This window comes from Galleria mellonella, unplaced genomic scaffold, assembly GCF_026898425.1.
Source record: "Galleria mellonella isolate WM207_F2 unplaced genomic scaffold, CSIRO_AGI_GalMel_v1 utg1634, whole genome shotgun sequence".
Lineage (NCBI taxonomy): Eukaryota > Metazoa > Arthropoda > Insecta > Lepidoptera > Pyralidae > Galleria > Galleria mellonella.
In genome coordinates this window covers 862,154-881,508 of record NW_026442007.1, presented here as the reverse complement: position 1 = coordinate 881,508, position 19,355 = coordinate 862,154, and the positions used below count along the sequence as shown (strand labels likewise).

At 35.7% G+C, this 19,355-nt stretch overlaps 1 protein-coding gene across 2 annotated transcripts in view; it reads right to left on the bottom strand.

Moving 5' to 3' along the window:
• The window catches only part of LOC113516545 (neuroglobin-like), a 92,176-nt gene that overhangs the window by 31,132 nt on the left and 41,689 nt on the right, over window positions 1-19,355 (bottom strand). For both annotated transcript variants that reach the window (XM_052892632.1, XM_052892631.1), the window contains exon 2: window positions 13,360-13,887. In XM_052892632.1, the coding sequence (XP_052748592.1) occupies window positions 13,360-13,556 (197 nt within the window). In that variant the 5' untranslated portion in view covers window positions 13,557-13,887. The remainder of the gene's footprint in view (window positions 1-13,359; window positions 13,888-19,355) is intronic.

Below are 19,355 nucleotides of genomic sequence, written 5' to 3'. Positions count from 1 at the left end.
CTTATACTGTGAATACTAGACAACTGATAGACATATCTAATATATCAGAGATTTAATGTAAATTATTATTTTTATAAAAGTCTTTTGCGTAGACACTTCTGTCCTATTCGTGTTTCTGCCGTGGAGCAGTCGTGTTTGCATGGTTGTGTTTCGGTTTGAAGGGTGGGATATGGCGTGAATTTACTGGGTACAGAGGAATAACACCTCTATCCAATGACTGGCGATGCATTAGGACTCTCATGAGTTAAATAATATACTTTGTTATGTCTATAGTACAGTTCATGTCTACAGGCAACGGTTACCACTTTTCATCGGGCGGGTCGTCAGCTTGTATATATATATATATATATATATATATATACAAAATGCCTAAAATGGAATGGAAAGTCCCCATGTATTACCGACTTACACTGTTGTCTTTACCAAAAAAAGTGAAAAAAAATTGAGGCACCACCCCGCTTTCATAATACGGGGTGACCAACTGTTAATTTACTACCTACACAGGGAGCTTAATTTTTTTTCGTTTTCGACTAGTTAACTAGTTCTTTTGTAATAACTGCTGAACCGATTTTGATAAAATTTCTACAAGTCCAACTGAATGAAAAAGAAGAATATTCTCAATTTTATCAATAAACCGATTCGGAAAAATCATTTATAATCTATAAGTGTATACTTTTAGATAAAAGAAATGATTTTTCCGAATCGGTTTATAACTGATGAAGTTATAAGGTAACAAACATTAAAAATACAATAAAATTGAGAATATTGTTGGTGGTAAATAAAATAAAAACCCCAGAAAGACTATCCAAAGTGTACCTTTAGCTCCTAAGTTAATTTGTTACGTTTACATTATTTTTTCTCGTCGATCTCAAGGAGACAATAATCAAATAAGAATCGCAGTTTTTGCTTATAAACCTTACTAATATTGTAAATGTGAAAGTGACTTTTTCGTTGCTTCTTAGAACTTGAACAACATGAAATTTGGAAAATATTATATTATCCAAATTTTATGAATTATATGAGGGCATTATGTAATAAATACGATAGCCCGATCCTCTCATTGTGGGTCAAAATTATTATAGGGGCCATAAAATAAATTTTGTATTATTTTTCTTCTACTAATATAGTTTAAGTCAATTGTTACTAACAAGAATAGATCTTTGTAATTTATAAATAAAGAAATATTAATATTATTATTATTATTTTTTAAATTTCACTAAAATTCTCATCTCCCCTCTTAAGGAGAGGAGATGGCAACTAACCCCCGGCAGAAGCACAGTCGGCCGGGGTTCAGGGCCCCAGGGAGAGAAACCGGCGTACAATGCGGGCAGAATCTAAGAGCACCGCTTTCTGCATCTTTCCCGGGAGTGAGCCGCCTTGGAATCCCAACCGTCTGAGATGTTGTTCCAGACTGGTTGGGATAAGACCGTTCACCGACATAACGATTGGGATGATTTCGGTAGATGTCACCCCCCACATTTCGGTCACCTCATGAGCCAGGTCGAGATATTTTCTCTTCTTCTCGGTTTCTTTTCACGAGGTTCTCGTCATGCGGTATGGTGACATCCACCAAAAACACCCTCGAAAGTGCCCGGTCCATCACCACGATATCAGGTTTGTTCGCAAGAACAGTCCTGTCCGTGATGATGGATCGGTCCCAGTAGAGCCTGACGCTGTCGCTTTCGAGGACCGGCTGTGGCTCGTACTTATAGTACGGCAACCTCTCATTCGCGAGGCCGTACTTCAGAGCTAGCTCTTGATGGAGTATTTTGGCTACCTGGTTGTGCCTGTGCAAGTACTCAGTGTTGGCAAGAGCTGAACAACCCGAAAGCATATGTCTGAGTGACTCTCCGGGATGGCGACATGCTCGACAGATGTCCTCAGTGCCATCCTTCTGAATATGCTTTCGGTAATTGTTCGTCTTAACCACCTGATCTTGTATTGCACAGACAAAACCCTCGGTCTCTCCGAAGAGATCACCGAACTGTAGCCAGTGCACGGAGGTCTTCGTGTTTACGTACGGCCCGTGAAGGGCTTTGAAGAACCTTCCGTGCAACTCCTTCTCTTTCCATACGGCCTCCCGCTGAGAGGTACCCAAAACTTCGGGTTTTCGCCAGTCCTCTTTAGCCAGAGAAAGAGGGGTGAATCCTTTGTCACATTCTATGACCTCTCTATGCAAACCCTCGTCTATTTTCTCCAGAAAATATGTCCTGAGGCTGTCAACCTCGCGGTTGTGCATGGTCTTAACACTTAACAAGCCTCGACCACCAGCCTTCCGCGGGATATACAGCCTCATGACTGACGATTTCGGGTGATGCATTCTATGGAGGGTCATAGTTGTGCGGACTTTCCGATCCAGGGCTTCGAGATCGGTTTGAGACCATCTGAGCACGCCAAAAGTGTAAAGGAGTACGGGTATGACCCAGCCGTTATAAGCTCGGATTTTATTGGCGCCCGACAAAGAACTTTTCAGTACTCTTGTAAGGCGCGCAAAAAATTCCTCGCGGACTGACTGTTTCATATCCGTCTCCTTCACACCGATGTTTTGTGACATGCCCAGATACCGGTATGTTTCAGCCTCGGAGAGGGTTTTAATATTAGAGGGATCTGTGGCGATCCCTTCAGTTTGAGTGACCCGTCCCCTCTGCACATGGAGGACCGCGCACTTGTCTATTCCGAGCGCCATCCTAATAGAGCTGCTATAATCGCTTACGATATTTAGCAGCTCCGTCAGGCGTTCGACGCTCGGAGCTAGCAGTTTCAAGTCATCCATGTACAGAAGGTGAGACACTCGTGTACCTCCTCTCCGATACTGAAATCCAGTCCCCGTTATTATTATTATAATATTTTCCAAATTTCATAATTTTTTTATTTTTTACTGTTTTCCTAGTTAAGTAATATATTTTTTATATGTATTTTCGTTCTATTCTTTCTATTCTATTCTATTCTTATTGTCTCCATTAATTTGAACAATTCAATCATTTGACAATAATTTGTAATTTGTAATACATGTGGTGTGATGGAAAAATTTTAACACATTTTACTGGTTTTCTAGTTAATTAAATGAAGTCGCAAGTAGAACAATATAATTATTATAGATTTATTTATTTATACGCTTTTGTATATTCACTTATAGTATAGATGTTAGGTTATACTAAAATGTACACAGGCGGATATATCCCTTAAAGTAATTTCTTTCAGTCAACCTTGTGTACCGCAAGGAGATTATACATTTTTGTTTTATTTGTGCCTTTTGTTAATCAGTAGAATTATGCATTCACGCAACAAACCAACAAATATCAAATGAATTATCATGAACACATGACATGAGTTCGCGTTCCATAAAAAAAAAAAACTTACTAATACTACTTCAATAATAGCAGAACCAGTATTGTATTGTATTGTAAAATCTTTATTGTACATAATTCATACGGAATACATCAAAAGATTTAAACCTTCTTTGCATAATGGTGGAAATTTTCATTATAACATTGAATACCCAAAAATTATATAAAAGACCAAGTTCACTTTAAGCTGATCGTGTCTGGATACCTTTTTTTTTATACAACTTAGAATGGCAAACAAGCTGACTGCCCACCTGATGGAAAGTGGTAACCGTCGCCTATAGACATGAGCTGAACCATGGACATAACAGAGTATACTGTTTCGCCCATGATACCCCCCATGCGTTGCCATTCCTGAGGATTCAGGTGTTATTCCTCTGTACCCTGTAAATTCTCGCCATATCCCACCGTTCAAACCGAAACATGATTGCTCTAACGTCGCTTCTTTAACGAAACGTCGTGTCCACTGCTGAACATAAGCCTCCTCCTTGGGGGGGGGGGGGGAGGGGGGGATGGCAGTAGTGACATTTGGCAGGTGACTTGGCAACTGTAATTAGGCTTCGGAGACGTTTTAAGAGGGACGCTTCTATCCCTCGCCCTCCCTTAATCGCTTCTTACGACACCCACGGGAAAGGGTGGCCTATTCTAAGCCAGGACTACACGGCCTCGCAAATCACTAATATTAAGAAGGATTGCTACATACAACATATGTAGTTTCGGTATTGTTTATACCACGAATATAATATTTCATAATATCATGAATAATATAACATTCTTCGCGTACGTTGCTAAGCGCCGCTTTGGATGGTTCACCTACGTATACAAACAAATATAGCGACGCAGATTTACATGCGTAAAGGAAAATAGAAACACGTAACATTTTTCTCCACAAACGAAACTTCAATAACGAAAAAATATTACACCAACAAGGAAATAAACCTTATTGATTGTAAAAAGAATTGTTAAAATACCATAAATATGAGTTTAGAACGCCCCTGAGGGAGACTTTGTACAAAAGTCTATTGCTTGGGTACTTCTGTCCCATTCGTGTTTCAACCGTGAAGCAGTTGTGTTTGCATGGCTGTGTTTCGGTTTGAAGGGTGGGATATGGCGTGAATTTACTGAGTACAGAGAAATAACACTCGAGTCCTCAGGAATGGCAACGTATGGGGGATATGATGGGTGAAACAGTATACTCTGTTATGTCCATATTACTGTTCATATTTATAGGCGACGGTTACCACTTTTCATCAGGTGGACCGTCAGCTTGTTTGCCTAAGTTGTATAAAAAAAAAGACTACCATAAGGAACGGTCCTGAGCCACCTATATCTTCTTACTCCTTACTAATCTTCTTTTACTTCATCACCATTATATCTGATATTAACAGTTCACTGCTGAACATAGACCTCCTTGTTTAGAGGTAAAACACGTGTTGCAAAACGTGCGTGAGCAAAATGGTGGTCGGAGATTGGTGGCTAATATAGAAGGTTGTGGAACTTTTGGTAGAAACAGTGGTAATCAATCTTCGAGTGTTGGCAGTCACACACATACTAATGGTAGCGGAATTAAACAAAATAATTCTAATCAAATAACCAGTACAATTAGGTTACACGATAGAACCGTCTGATGTCGGCAGTCAATAATAGTTTAAAAACTAATAAAATTTTTCATAAATTATATTATTTTTACTATTTAAAATTTGATTACATATTATAATAATTATTTTATTAAAAAATTAGAATTAATAGTTAGCAGGTGTTTATTTATAAATGGATGAATGAATGAGTATACTTTACTTGCATTATACAATATAAGAAATAAGCAAGACAATTACATAAACAAAAACAAGACAAAAGGTTGACTGTAAGAGATCCCTTTATGGGATAAGTCCGCCATTGTATACTAAATCATTTACTAGTATTTAATCTGAGTTATGTACAATAAAGATTTTTACAATACAATACAATACAATTAATAAATATAACGATACAATGTTATATTTATTAATTATATACGATAAATGTACTTTTTATTATTTTTAAGTATTTAAATTTGCCGGATTTATTAGACATTGTCACTTTTCTGTAATATATATGCATAATAGTTCAAATAGTTTTAAATTGTTTTCGAATTTTTAAAGTTCAATCACAAAATAAATCTTTGTTGGATCACAGGCGGTTGAGTAGTTATAACGAGACCATGGATCTGTATACAGAAATGTTAAATACTACTAGTGATCAAACATCTGCTCTGCCCCTTGTGACCATAGATTTGACAAATACACCAAGCTCCTATAGTCCTAATAAAGTACGTATTAATAGTAGTAAGAAGTTAAAAAAATATGTAAAATTAAATAAATGTATTCGAAAATCAGAAAATTTAGTGAAAAGTCATAAAAAGTGTTTAAAATCAATTATTACTAGGAAGCAAAAAATTGACTTATCAATAGAATTAAATAATTGTAAAGAAAAAATATATAACAAAGATTTAGAAATAGATGAATTATCACAAAAAATTAAACTATTAGAGAACTCGTTGTCCAATTTATCTTTGAAATACGAATCAGCTAAGAATGAAATACATGAATATTCTGATCAGTTGGATAATTTAATAAAATTAGGTAACTACAACATGGAGCGGTTTGTTTCTCTTACGGATAGATGTCACTGTAATTCACCAGAGTCTGATAACTATATCCAACCGTCCCACCATAATCAGTTGAACATTGATATCTCATCCGTCACGGGGCCAGACGTTTCATGTTTACCCACACGAAACAGTACAAAAGTAAATAAATGCAGCACTGTACATGAAACCATCAGGAGAACAATTGTTTATTCAGATGAATTTGGCAAGGATTTAGGTAGTTTATTATCGAACTGCCTCTCGCAACAAGTAATAAATAATTGTTTTCCGGGATCAGGTATATATAAGATTATAAAAAATATAGTAAATGAAAAATATGATATTCACACGACCCTAGTAATAGCGTTAGGGAATTGTTTGCATATGCGTAAATCTGATATAGTTAATTTAATAAAATCATTATATAATATAGTGGAGCTTGGTATAGGTAAAATATTATTATGCGCATTTCCCTACTCTCAATCCCTGACTAATGAACAGAATAAGTTCATTTATAGTATAAATAATTTAATTTATTCAATGACATATCATTGTAATGATATATTTTATTTTGAAAGTAACAAATTTGTTACAAATTATTATATGACGGGAGGTAATTTTTATCTTCCTAAAAAACAAAAAAAGACTATTGCTAGTTTACTAGCGTATAACATTTATGATCCCATTATAAGTAGTATAACGGGTTTAATTAGTAATATTAGTAATTATACTAATAATGTGACATGTGTTAATTTAAACTAACTTCTACGACATTGGTTAAGCCACAGGATATGGTCATTATTCATCAAAATATTCGTGGCTTCTCCAGCAAAGAATTAGAATTAAGTCTTTTCTTAGAATCTAACAATGTACGGGTGTTATGTCTGACAGAACATTGGCTTAAACAATATGAAATAATTTGTCCTTTTGAACATTATAATATAGCTAGTTTTTTTGCTAGGAACAATGCCATTCATGGCGGGTCAATTATTATTTTAAAAAATGATGTAGAATATAAAAACCGTCAAGACATTGTAAATATTTCTATTGAGCAAACAATTGAACTATCTTGCGTAGAATTAGTTACTTGTATAATAATTTGCGTTTATCGTCCGCCATCGGCTTGTTTTGATTCTTTTGAACTGGCTATGGAGGAAGCATTGAGACGAGTCGCACGGAGGAATAAAACATTATTTGTATGTGGCGATTTTAATGTTGATTTATTATCGGAATGCTCAATAAGCTTAAGATTGATTAACTTATTTAAATCATTTAATTTGCACAATCTTTTTTTAGAACCCACTAGGGTCGCAGGAAATTCTGCCACTTGTATAGATAATGTTTTTTGTAATTGTGAAGTAAAGGTGAAAATGAATTTCGACTGTCTTGGATCTGATCATTACGGACAAAAAGTTATAATTGAAACTAAGGGATCCAAAGGGACTCAAACAATTACATGCAGACAAATAACACAAAAGAATTTGGCACGTTTTAAAAATAAAATTGAACATAAAATATCTAGTGTCATAGTACCTCAATATGACCCGGACATTGTATGTGAACACATTTTTAATTTAATTGAACATGAAGCTAGCAGTGAATTTAAAACAAAAACATTTTCAACTAGTGTAAAATCAAAGTTTTGTGACTGGGCCACGTTTGGTATTTATAAGTCTAGGGCTAATCTTTACGAACTTTACGAAAAACGAAGCTATATATCCGATCCCTTATTTCATGAACATGTAAAATCTTATTCGAAAATATTTAAAAAGGTTTGTCATACAGCTAAGTCTCTCTATTTAGGTAAAATAATAACTAAATCTAAAGATAAAATAAAAGCCACTTGGAAAGTAATAAATAGCGAAACTGGAAAAGTTAATTTTCAAAATAGCAAAATAGCTTTAAATATTAATAACAAATTGGTAAATTCCGACACAGAGGTCGCGCATACAATCGAATCTTATTTTACTAATATTCCATTAATTACGACACAGGCTCTAAAATCTTCCCCGTCTGCTGCTGAAACTTTACTAACAGACAATGTTAGCAAGTCATCAGCTGTATTTAACTTTAGACATACATCATCAGTAGAAATAATGAAAATATTCAAACAACTTAATAATAAAAAAACAGAGGATCTATGGGGTATATCTGTTAAAATACTGGATAGTATAATGGAAATTATTGCGCCCTCTCTTGCTTTTATTTTCAATAAATGTATAGATGAAGGTAAATTTCCTAACATAATGAAAATTAGTAAAATCATACCGCTTTTTAAATCTGGAGATAGGAGTGACCCAATAAATTATAGACCTATATCCATACTCCCAGCACTCAGTAAAATTTTTGAAAAAATAATCCTTATGCAACTTGTCAGTTATTTCAATTTAAATAATTTAATCCACAATAGTCAATTCGGTTTTTCCAAAGGTCGTTCAACTACAGACGCAGGTGCAGAGTTGCTTAGACACGTATTTGCTGCATGGGAAACTAAAATGGATGTGATAGGTGTTTTTTGTGACCTTTCTAAGGCTTTTGATTGCGTTGATCATAATACATTGCTAAAAAAACTTGCTTTTTATGGCGTCAAAGACAATGCTTTAAATTTAATAAAATCTTATCTATCTGATAGAATACAGAAAGTGAAGATTAGCAACGCTACGTCTGACGGGTCACTTGTGCAAATGGGTGTACCTCAAGGATCTATTCTCGGTCCATTTTTATTCCTAGTTTACATTAATGATCTCCCATATGCCATGCAGGATAGATGCGGCATAGTATTGTTTGCAGACGATACTTCATTGATTTTTAAAGTTAATAGAATGACTAATAATTATGACGATGTAAATAGTGCTTTACGGCGTCTCCTGCACTGGTTTACAACTAACAATCTTATGTTAAACGCTAAAAAAACAAAATGTGTTAATTTCTCTCTATCTAAAAGTTTTAATACTAATTGCAATATTAAATTAAATGACGAATCTCTCGAATTTATAGAATCTACTGTCTTTCTAGGAATCACACTAGATAAAACACAATGGGGTGCACAAATTCAAAGCCTTGCAGCGAAACTAAGTTCAGCAGCTTTTGCCGTGCGTAAAGTTAGACAGTACACTGATACTGATACTGCTAGATTAGTCTATTTTAGTTATTTTCATAGTTTACTCTCTTATGGAATATTACTATGGGGAAAAGCGGCAGATATTAAGAATATATTCATATTACAAAAACGTGCCGTTCGAGCGATCTACTGTATGAAGAGTCGTGACTCATTAAGAGAGAAATTCAAAGAGGCAAATATTCTCACCGTTGCTTCTCAATTTATATATTCAAATATTCTATATGTTCATAAAAATCTTGACTTATTTCCAAAAAACAGCAATATTCATAATATTAATACTAGATTTAAAGACAAACTTGCTGTCCCCAAGTATCGTTTAGAAAAAGTTAATAGGTCTTTTATGGGAATAGGTATAAAAATTTACAATAAGATACCAAAGGATATGTTGGAATTACCCTTAAATAAATTCAAAACATCTGTTAAATCATATTTACTGAGCAAAGCCTATTACTCACTAAACGATTACTTGAATGACGAGTGTGCATGGCAATAGTTGTTCATGCACTGAATTTTCATTTAATGTTAGACATAGACACCTATATAAATATACATTGTAAATAAACTGGCTTTAAAAAAAAAGTAATTCAATTGAGTTTCTTGCCAGTTCTTCTCAATTGGATCTATATACCGAACTGGACGGTAGGGAAAATATAAAATTATAATGTAAAAATTTGACGTTCATAAGCGGCTAAAATGTCCTACATGAATAAATGATTTTTGAATTTTGAATTTTTTGAATTTTGAATTAAATTGTTGATCCTCTTATTTCAAAGGTGAATTATTAATTTACACAAAACATGACCTAAAACAATATTGGTCTTGAAATATTACATTTGGTTAGTTCAAATTTTCGAGCCTGAAAACTTTTATATCTTGAACTAATAACCATATTGGGAGACGAAGTTTGTCCATGAAAAAAGATCGTAACTGAAAAAACAATGAAAGTAACATAAAATCACGGGCGTACCATCCATTGTACGGAATAAAGTTAAACTTTTGAGGGAATATACAGAACGCTCTTAATTAGTTCTTCTTTTTTTTGCATCATCAGAAATTATTTTCTTAAGTTTATTTCATTATTTCATCATCACATTAGCATTTAACTACCCACTGCTGATCATAAACGCCCCCCATGTGTGGTTTTGCCAGTATTTGTCACGCTTGACAGGCGGATTGGCAACCGAAGTTAGGCTTCAGAAATGTTTTAAGAGGGACGTTGCTGCCCATCCCTCGTCCTTTCTTAGTCGGCTCCTACGACACCCACGGGAAAGGAAGGGGTGGCCTATTCTATGCCGGGACCATACGGCATATCCAACAAATTATTTACATATATAAAAATCTCGTAACACGGTGTTTGTGGTCGCACTCATAAGAGTGCGACCATAAGGCTCGATCGATTTTTATGAAATTTTTTATGTATATTTAGTAGGTATGAGAGTAGGTTGTATAGTATATTTAATATCGCTCGGTGATTAGGGTCTCTCCCTAATTTATATGGCAGAACAACGTCTGCCGGAGCCGTTAGTAATTAAATAAATATTAGAGTATAAACATTTTATGAAAGGCGTATAAAAATGTTTTGTTTACATATATCGCAATTAATCTGGGTATTAATTTATTTTACACAAACACACACACACACACACACACATACACACACACACACACACACACGCACGCACGCACGCACACGCACGCACGCACACACGCACACACATATATATAACCCTACGAAAGCAACTATATATTTGGCGACAAAAGATCATGGAAAGGTCGTAGTGCAGGTAGCAAAAAAACCTGTGTTTTTTCTGCCTGTAAAAAATAATAAGTTGTCAAAAAAAATTAGTTATTAAAAACTAAAATAATATACTAATTTATCTTTCCATCTACCTGTGTAAAGTCGGAACGAATGACTATTTAAAATATAAACGACTGGTCAGAATTGAACGACATTTTGTGCACAAATTAATCATATACAAAATCACCATACGGGGTACTTTGTACATTAATAAACGCGGACAAATCGTCAAGGCACAGCTAGTATTCATGCTTATTAACACATAATAATAAAGCCTAGTGATTCATCAGGCATTACTCGAGATGGAGGCACGTGTTCGCTTTTATTGGCCCCTTATTACGCCACGAGAAATGGAGAGTGTTTTATCTCCACGGAGTGATGTCACGATCTTGACCCAGTTCGCTGCGCTCCGACAAACTGTCAAATATACCCAACCTTATATTATGTGAAAGTTTATTTGTATGTTTGTTACTAAATCCAAACTTTTTTTTTATGTAATATAGAATGACAAACATGATTAGTACTGATGGAAAGAATTAATTAAAATTACCGCCGTTTATAGATATGGACAGGAATAAGGTATTTTATGTCATTTCTTTTTCCAATGTATGGATGGATTTTTGTTACTTTTTTACGGAAAAACTACTAAAAAACATGTATAATGCGCAGAATATGAATTAAAAAACTATTATTAATTAAATAGGTAAAGTCAGTTAATAATTAAACCAGAGGGAGATTTTGTACAAAAGTCGTTTGCTTGGGCAAGTAGTATTAGGCGACGGTTACCATATTCCATCCATCCAAAATAATAAGATGAAAATAATAATGGGACTCTAAATACATATGTTTAGTGGATTAAATCTTGAATAAAATAAGAAAATTTTAGGGTTCCGTAAGTCAAAAGTAAAAATAGAACCGTTATAAGATTACTTTGTTACCCGTCTACCTATTTAACTGTCTGTCAAGACCCTTTTTCTCAGAAATACATAGAGGTATCAAGCTGAAATTAACATCAAATATTTAAGTCCGCAATCCCTTGTAAAAGCGGTATAAACCAAACTACAACTCAATTAAAAGATTTAGTAACGTATATTTTGACGTTTGCAAGGAAACCAAAATGTATATTTGTGTGTATGTATATGTATTTCCCGTTGATTTAGATTTTTTTATTTTTTTTATACAACATAGAATGGCAAACAAGCTGACGGCCCACCTGATGAAAAGTGGTAACCGTCGCCTATAGACATGAGCAGTACCATGGACATAACAGAGTATACTGTTTCATCCATGATACCCCCCATGCGTTGCCGTTCCTGAGGACTCAGGTGTTATTCCTCTGTACCCAGTAAATTCACGTCATATCCCACCCTTCAAACCGAAACACAGCCATGCAAACACAACTGCTTCACGGTTGAAACACGAATGGGACAGAGGTACCCAAGCAATCGACTTTTGTACAAAGTTTCCCTCTGAAAGTTCATTAAATTTGACAAAATACAATGTCGTGCAGCATAAATGAAGAGAAAAGTACGAAAATTTGTTACATTAAAATTAGTGCAAATTTTTTTTATCATTTATATATTTTACGGAATCCCCGGTGCGTGAGTTCGGCTCACACTTTTTTATCATAGACTAGAAGAGGATAAACTTGTGGGCTTTTTTAATGGATGATAATGGAATGGCAACCCCGCCCGCGCTAACGGTATACACTGACGGTACAGAATGATAGGTCAGAATGAAAAGGCAGGACAGTTAGCCCATCGTGATGAATACACCTGTAATTCGGCACTATGGTATCTAGGGGGGAGCACGTAGAGGTCGACCTGACAGAATATATTGCCAGCAATGGGACTGGTAGTTCGCACTACTAACAATCCTTTTTCCCCCAAACTTGTGGGTAAGCTCGTTGTTTATGTGTTGGTCCGTTCGTCTATTTAAGTGTACTATACTGTACTATACTGATTGTATGTCTTTAAAATTTTGGCTTCATTTGAGCAGGAAACTGTAGGTGCTTTTTATATTTTATTCTCTTAGTTTGTTTGTTTTTGTTTTGGCTTATACCTAATCTTATTTTGCCATAGAATGGACCACCCCTTCCTTTCCCCTGGGTGTCGTAACAGGCGATTAAAGGAGTTTATAGTCCAGGGATCCTCTTAAAATATCTCAAAAGACCTAACTGTGGTTGCCAACCCGCCTGCCAAGCGTGGCAACTACTGCCAAAATCCCTTAATGGCGACATAATATTATTACACTTACTTTTGTTTACTTTACTTTTTTACTTGTCACTGTGTGAGTCGCATGATTCAATGAATAGATTCACTCTTTCTTTTTTTTTTCTTTCGTCCGCTGTCCATGCTTTCACGATTAAAGACACAACTACTTATTAACAGAACATAGTTCTTTGTAATATAATATTTCTATATATGTAAAAAGTAAATTGTATATGTATATATAAATACGTAATACTCACTTTATAAACATACAAATGCCAGTCTTCTCCATCGCCCTTGAGATTCCTTTCCACGAGGCCAACATGGAGTATTTCTGCTTGGCAGTCAACGGGAGTCGTGGGTCGGTGGCCGGAGGCGGTCCATCCGCCAGGCTCGGACCAGCGTTGCCACATCTCTGGCGCTCAGAGGCCGCGAGCTTTCCTAATTTGCAACCCATTTTTCCCACTATACTTTCATTATTTCCTTTATTACGTCACTTCAGTTCCATACACATGATTTGAACGATTAACACCGCATCGTCATTTTTCTGCACTCTAATGAACACTTCGATTTAATTGTAATGATTTTTATATATCACGTTATCATTGTTAATGATTAATGTATATAATGCATTAATATAAAATTCATTTGTCACGACTGTTTTATTGACTAACACTTGGGTTTTAAATTTCTCGTTGAATCCACTGTACACATGCTGTGGACAGAAGCAGTTGATGGTTCTTGTCACATTTTCACTATCTCACCTAACTGGCCTTCACGTGAACTACCTGTAAGAAGAGAATCAATTATTATTAGATGGTCTCGTCTATGGTGTTTTGATCAAATAGTATGATAAAAAATTTTGAAATTTCACGTCTTTTTCAACTGGAGGTGAAGAGTGATGAAATAAAAGCTCGACCACTAGCAGCAGTGCCTTATAATTGCAACAGCGATGGTGTACTTGTATGTCCGCTATATGCAAGGACCTTTACTAAAAAGATTGTTTATGTAAACCACATCCGAGCACATCAATGTCAACAACAGCTTCCTGAGCTGACAAATAATCAATAATAGCGGAGTCAAAGCGGTCTTCGTGTCCGCAAAAAGCTCAGGACTAATCATCATCATGATAATAATAATAATTACCACAATATTTACAAGTCGCCCGTTCCTTAAACGAAAATCTAGGGGCACAACCCAGAATAGCCAGATTCGAGACAGTAAGCGCGCGCGTGCGCGTGCGTATGTGCGTGCGCGTGTGTGCGCGTGTGCGTGCGTGTGTGTGTGCGTGCATGTGCGTATCTTTCTCTCTCTCTCTCTCTCTCTCTGTGTGTGTGTGTGTGTGTGTGTGCATGTGTGTGTGTGTGCGTGCGCGCGTGCGTGTATGTGCGTTCTTTTTTACGAAGCAAAATGTACTTGCACATGTATGTATGGAACTCTCAGTGCGAGAGACCAATTCACACTTGACTGAATATTTGTTTTTAACATCTCGAACGGCAATAACTAGTGCATAACAATTTTTAAGTGACAATTGTAATGTAAACGAATGCGTCTGACATTGAAGTTGTTGTTGATTTAAATTGTAGATATTTCCAGTTGCGCCTTGTGTGTACATACATACATTTTAAGTTATTCTCAGTCATTGTTATATAATTGTTGTTTTTGAATAATAATTTCTTCTAACGCACGTTTCTTATATGACTGAAATATTTTTCTTTTATTTGTTGAGTGAAGAGATCTTTTGTTGGCTCGGTGGTGATTTTACACAGTTTCTCAACTACGCTCGCGGACAATTTACGTGTGTTGTTTGTTCATGTCATGTCACGGTCGCCGTGTCGCCTCTATTGACGACGGTTACTATGCCCCATCAAGCGGGCCGTCAGCTTGTTTGCTCCATTGTTAGTATTTATAAAAAAAGATAATTTTTCATCATCAGTCATCATGAAAAAAGGATTATTACTAGAGACCAGCGGGTCTGCCATGAAATGAAATTCCGAAATTTCGGACTCAATTTCGTGTTTTTGTTTATACCAAAATCGGACCAATAAATAGAGTTTAACATTTCGTTCGTCATACATCCTATCATAAAAGTCCAAATGAACGATATTTTAACATTTTTAATATTTCTAAACGGCATGTGTTATGTAATTTTAACATCAAATTTGTGTTTCGTTTGGCTCCGAAATTTCGGAAAACATTTCATGGTAGGCCCTCAGTTTTATTATGTACTAGCTGACCCCGCGAACTTCGTACCGCCTAACAGTCGATTCTTTAATTTTTTAAGTTTTTTTAATACTTATTCTGCTATTCGGGTCATCGAGTCAGCTAGTAAGGCAAAAAAGAAAAAAGAAAGTTAATAAGTTAACGAATACATTATGTCAAAAAATAAAAATTATAAAACACGCCTTGCCACGTCGCTCAATTGTTTTGCCCTCCACGGAATCTCTCCACTAACACTTGAACTTTATGGTATGGTATTTACTGGGTACAGAGGAATAACACCTGAGTCCTCAGGAATGGCAACACATGGGGGGTATCATGGGCGAAACGAATTGTTTGCCATTCTAAGTTGTGTAAAAAAAAAATATCTCTAAAAGCTTACCTGCGGTTACCAACCCGCTTGCCAAACGTGGCAACTACTGGCAATACTCCCCTTATGGGAAAGCCTTATTTTTAGCAGTGGACAGTTAATGGTAAGTATAATAAATCAAAATCTCTTTTGGATAAAAAAAGAAATTTTGTTATCGTTTTATAAATAACAAAAAAAAACCGTATTGAGAACTTTCTTTTTTTAAAGTCGGTTAAAAATATAGCGTATACATCTTTCTTTTATTATAGTATCATTAGCGGATTCATTTATCTCCCGTCTCCGTGAAAATTTTGTAAAATACATTTTTAATGAATGGCCGCATCATACAAATGACTTGTATTAAAAATTTTGATGTTCCCAATCCCAGCAATTTAGGCTCTGCTGTTAAATAAGTCTATTAATCAAAATATGTATAAATATTTATATATTTTCTAAATACCAGAGGAAGACTTTATACAAAAGTCGATTGCTTGGGTACCTCTGTCCCATTCGTGTTTCTACCGTGAAGCAGTTGTGAATTTACAGGGTACTGAAGAATAACACCTGAGTCCTCAGGAATGGAACCGCATGGGGGGTATCATGGGTGAAACAGTATACTCTGTTATGTCCATGGTACTGCTCATGTCTATAGGCAACGATTGCCACTTTTTATCAGGTGGGCCGTCAGCTTGTTTGCCATTCTAAGTTGCATAAAAAAGATGTATAATGTATTTAGCAAACGACTTTTGTACAAAGTCTCCCTCTGGTGATACGTGCAGAATTCAGCAGCGGGGTCTCAGACAATACGTGTCATCATATGAAATGTTTTTACGTAGGTTTTATAATCTGACAGAGGTTTATTGAAAATACCCATGGGGAATTGGAGATAACATGGATAAAATTACTTTCTATAAATATTTATCTTATAGATGTTTCTATTTTTTTTTTTTAAAAATACATACATGTGTCATACATAATGTGCGCGTTTTTTTACGGGAATGAGGTTTTGGGTTCTATTTATAAGTTTTTACTGACGGAGAGAAAATCTATTCTTCTTTAGTAAAAAAAGTCCATTTCGTAACTACCTAATATTAATCTCTTAGGGGGGAAAGGGATTGTTAGTAATGGAGACTGAAAATCCCATCGCTAGCAATGTACCCAACCAGGTCGACCTCCTCGCGGTTCCCCCTGGAAACTATCATGGATAATTCCTAATGAATTCATCATGATGGGCTAACTGGCCTGTTTTCATTCTCATTTATCACCCTTCACTGGTGCTCCGTCAGTGTATATCGTTAGCGCAGGCGAGGTTACCATACCATTTAAACCCATAAAAAAAAATATTAATCTCTTATAGGGTATAATACATACATACATTATCCATCACGCTTATCTCCTAATAGGGTAGGTAGAACAATGGAACGCCAAATGCTTTGATTCAAACATACCTCTTTCGCTTCTTCCACACTCATCAATCTTTTCACACACGCTCGCCGGTTACGGGTACTTTTAATTGGGGCCTTCTTCAGCACGTCGCCTATTAGGTCGACATACGTCCGTCTAGGGCGGCCCCTACCGACATCTCTATTTGTTATTGTTCGATACATCTCTTTCGTAATTCTTCTTTCATCCTTCCTCTTATGGGGGTTGTCAGTAATATATTCTAGCGGGCTTATAGCTAGCAATATAAAGTATAGTCAGGTCGACCTCCACGAGGTCTTCCTCTAGTTAACTGACTCACTTCATCTTAATCGTTTTTTCCTCTCTGGTGCTGTCAGCGTATAAAAATAGCGCAGGCAAAGTTTTTTTTCATTTTTATTCCATAAAAAATAATATATTTTATAGCATTAATTCGAAGCAGGAAGATTATTCTGAAGAAGCTTCAAAATTTATTGGTTTCATTAAGTTCACTATAATTGGTCGGCCCGATTCAGTAGAGGCTTTCGCACAAGTCTATTATAACCTAAATAGCTTACAGACCACTCTAAAAAGTCCTCTATTGCATTACAATATAATTCAATATCCAATGAAGAATGTGAGCCTGATCTGCGCCTTTAGCAACACAATTTATTATGTAGATGATATTCAAGTATGAAAATTTGTTACGATAATATTGAGTTAATGTTTCATTTTCAGTCCGAATGCTTTGAATTTTGTGATGAATTATTCATCCGAGCAATGTTTATGTATTCATTAATACCACTAAATTGTCAAAACTGCTCATTTTATATGAATGAGATGTGGAAATAGGAGTTATTCTGTAATGATTTCCCACTTTTTCTCCAATTCACTTCACTTTTATATCACTTAAATTTTCACTTTTAAATTTCATATTTTCTAATCTGTACATACATACATACATATCTGTCACGCCTGTCTCCCATTAGGGTAGGCAGAAACAATGTAATGCCAAATGCTTCGATTCAAACAAACCTCTTTCGCTTCTTCCATATTTATCAATCTTTTCATACACGCACGCCGGTTACGGGTACTTCTAATCTGTAAATTTTAGGAATAACAAGCGAAATGATATTAGTTTTTAAAACTGAGTACCCAAGAATATTTGCACACTTATCCTATCTCACTAAGTCGTCTTTTTTTTAATAAGATGTTTTACGGCTCTGGAAACTTGTCCTTATGAGCAAAGATGTCATATTTTTAAATGCAGTCACTTCGCCACAAATTACAGAAATACACATCGCTTCACACTACAACTTTGCCACTTTATTTACAACAAATTTATACAAACGTCTGAAGTATTTGCAATCATTCAATAGTTCTTTTAAATCCTGAAGCACTTTTTTGCTTATAGCTTCAAATTCGGTTGCCATAATTAATCTGTCAATTCCAAACCGCTGACATTTTAAAATCAGATGGTCCAGATCGGTGTTGTCATCGATATTAATTGTTGATTGAATGAATGAATAAATGGATGAATGAATTTTATTGCTAAAAATATGGTATTCATGTCATGTAAGCTCCGGTAAGCTAAAGTCAGTTAGGTCAGTAAACATATCATCTATCACTGGTGCCCCGCCAGCGTATACCGTTAGCGCAAGCGGGGTTACCATTCCATTGTCATCCATAAAAAAGTCATGAACGCTTTTATAAATTTAATGATATGGAACCCTGAGTTTTTTTAGTTTAATATTTACTCTGGTTGGCTGTCGAGTACAGAGTAATGTAATTTCGCGCACACTCTAGTATATTGCGAGTTACGTTATTATGACCTCTGAAGAAATAATTCCCTTTCACATATAATATAGACGGAATGTGTTCATATAATTTGCAGTGGCAGGTTTGCTACTCCCTGGAGGTTTTTTTTATTGGATGAAAATGGATTGGTAACCCCGCCTGCGCTAACGGGATACGCTGACGGGGCACCAGTGAAGGGTGATCGATGAGGACGAAAACAGGCCCGTTAGCCCATCATGATGAATTCATCTGGAATTAATCATGATAGTTTCCAGGGGAAACCGCGAGGAGGTTGTCCTGGTTGGGTATATTGCTAGTAATGTTATTCTCAGTCTCCATTACTAACAATCCTTTTCCCCCCACTCCCTGGAGGTTACCTACCGCTGCCAAAGGCAGCAGACAATATAATTTAGATATTTTTTTTATACAAGTTAGAATGGCAAACAAGCTGACGGCCCACCTGATGGAAAGTGGTAACCGTCGTCTATAGAC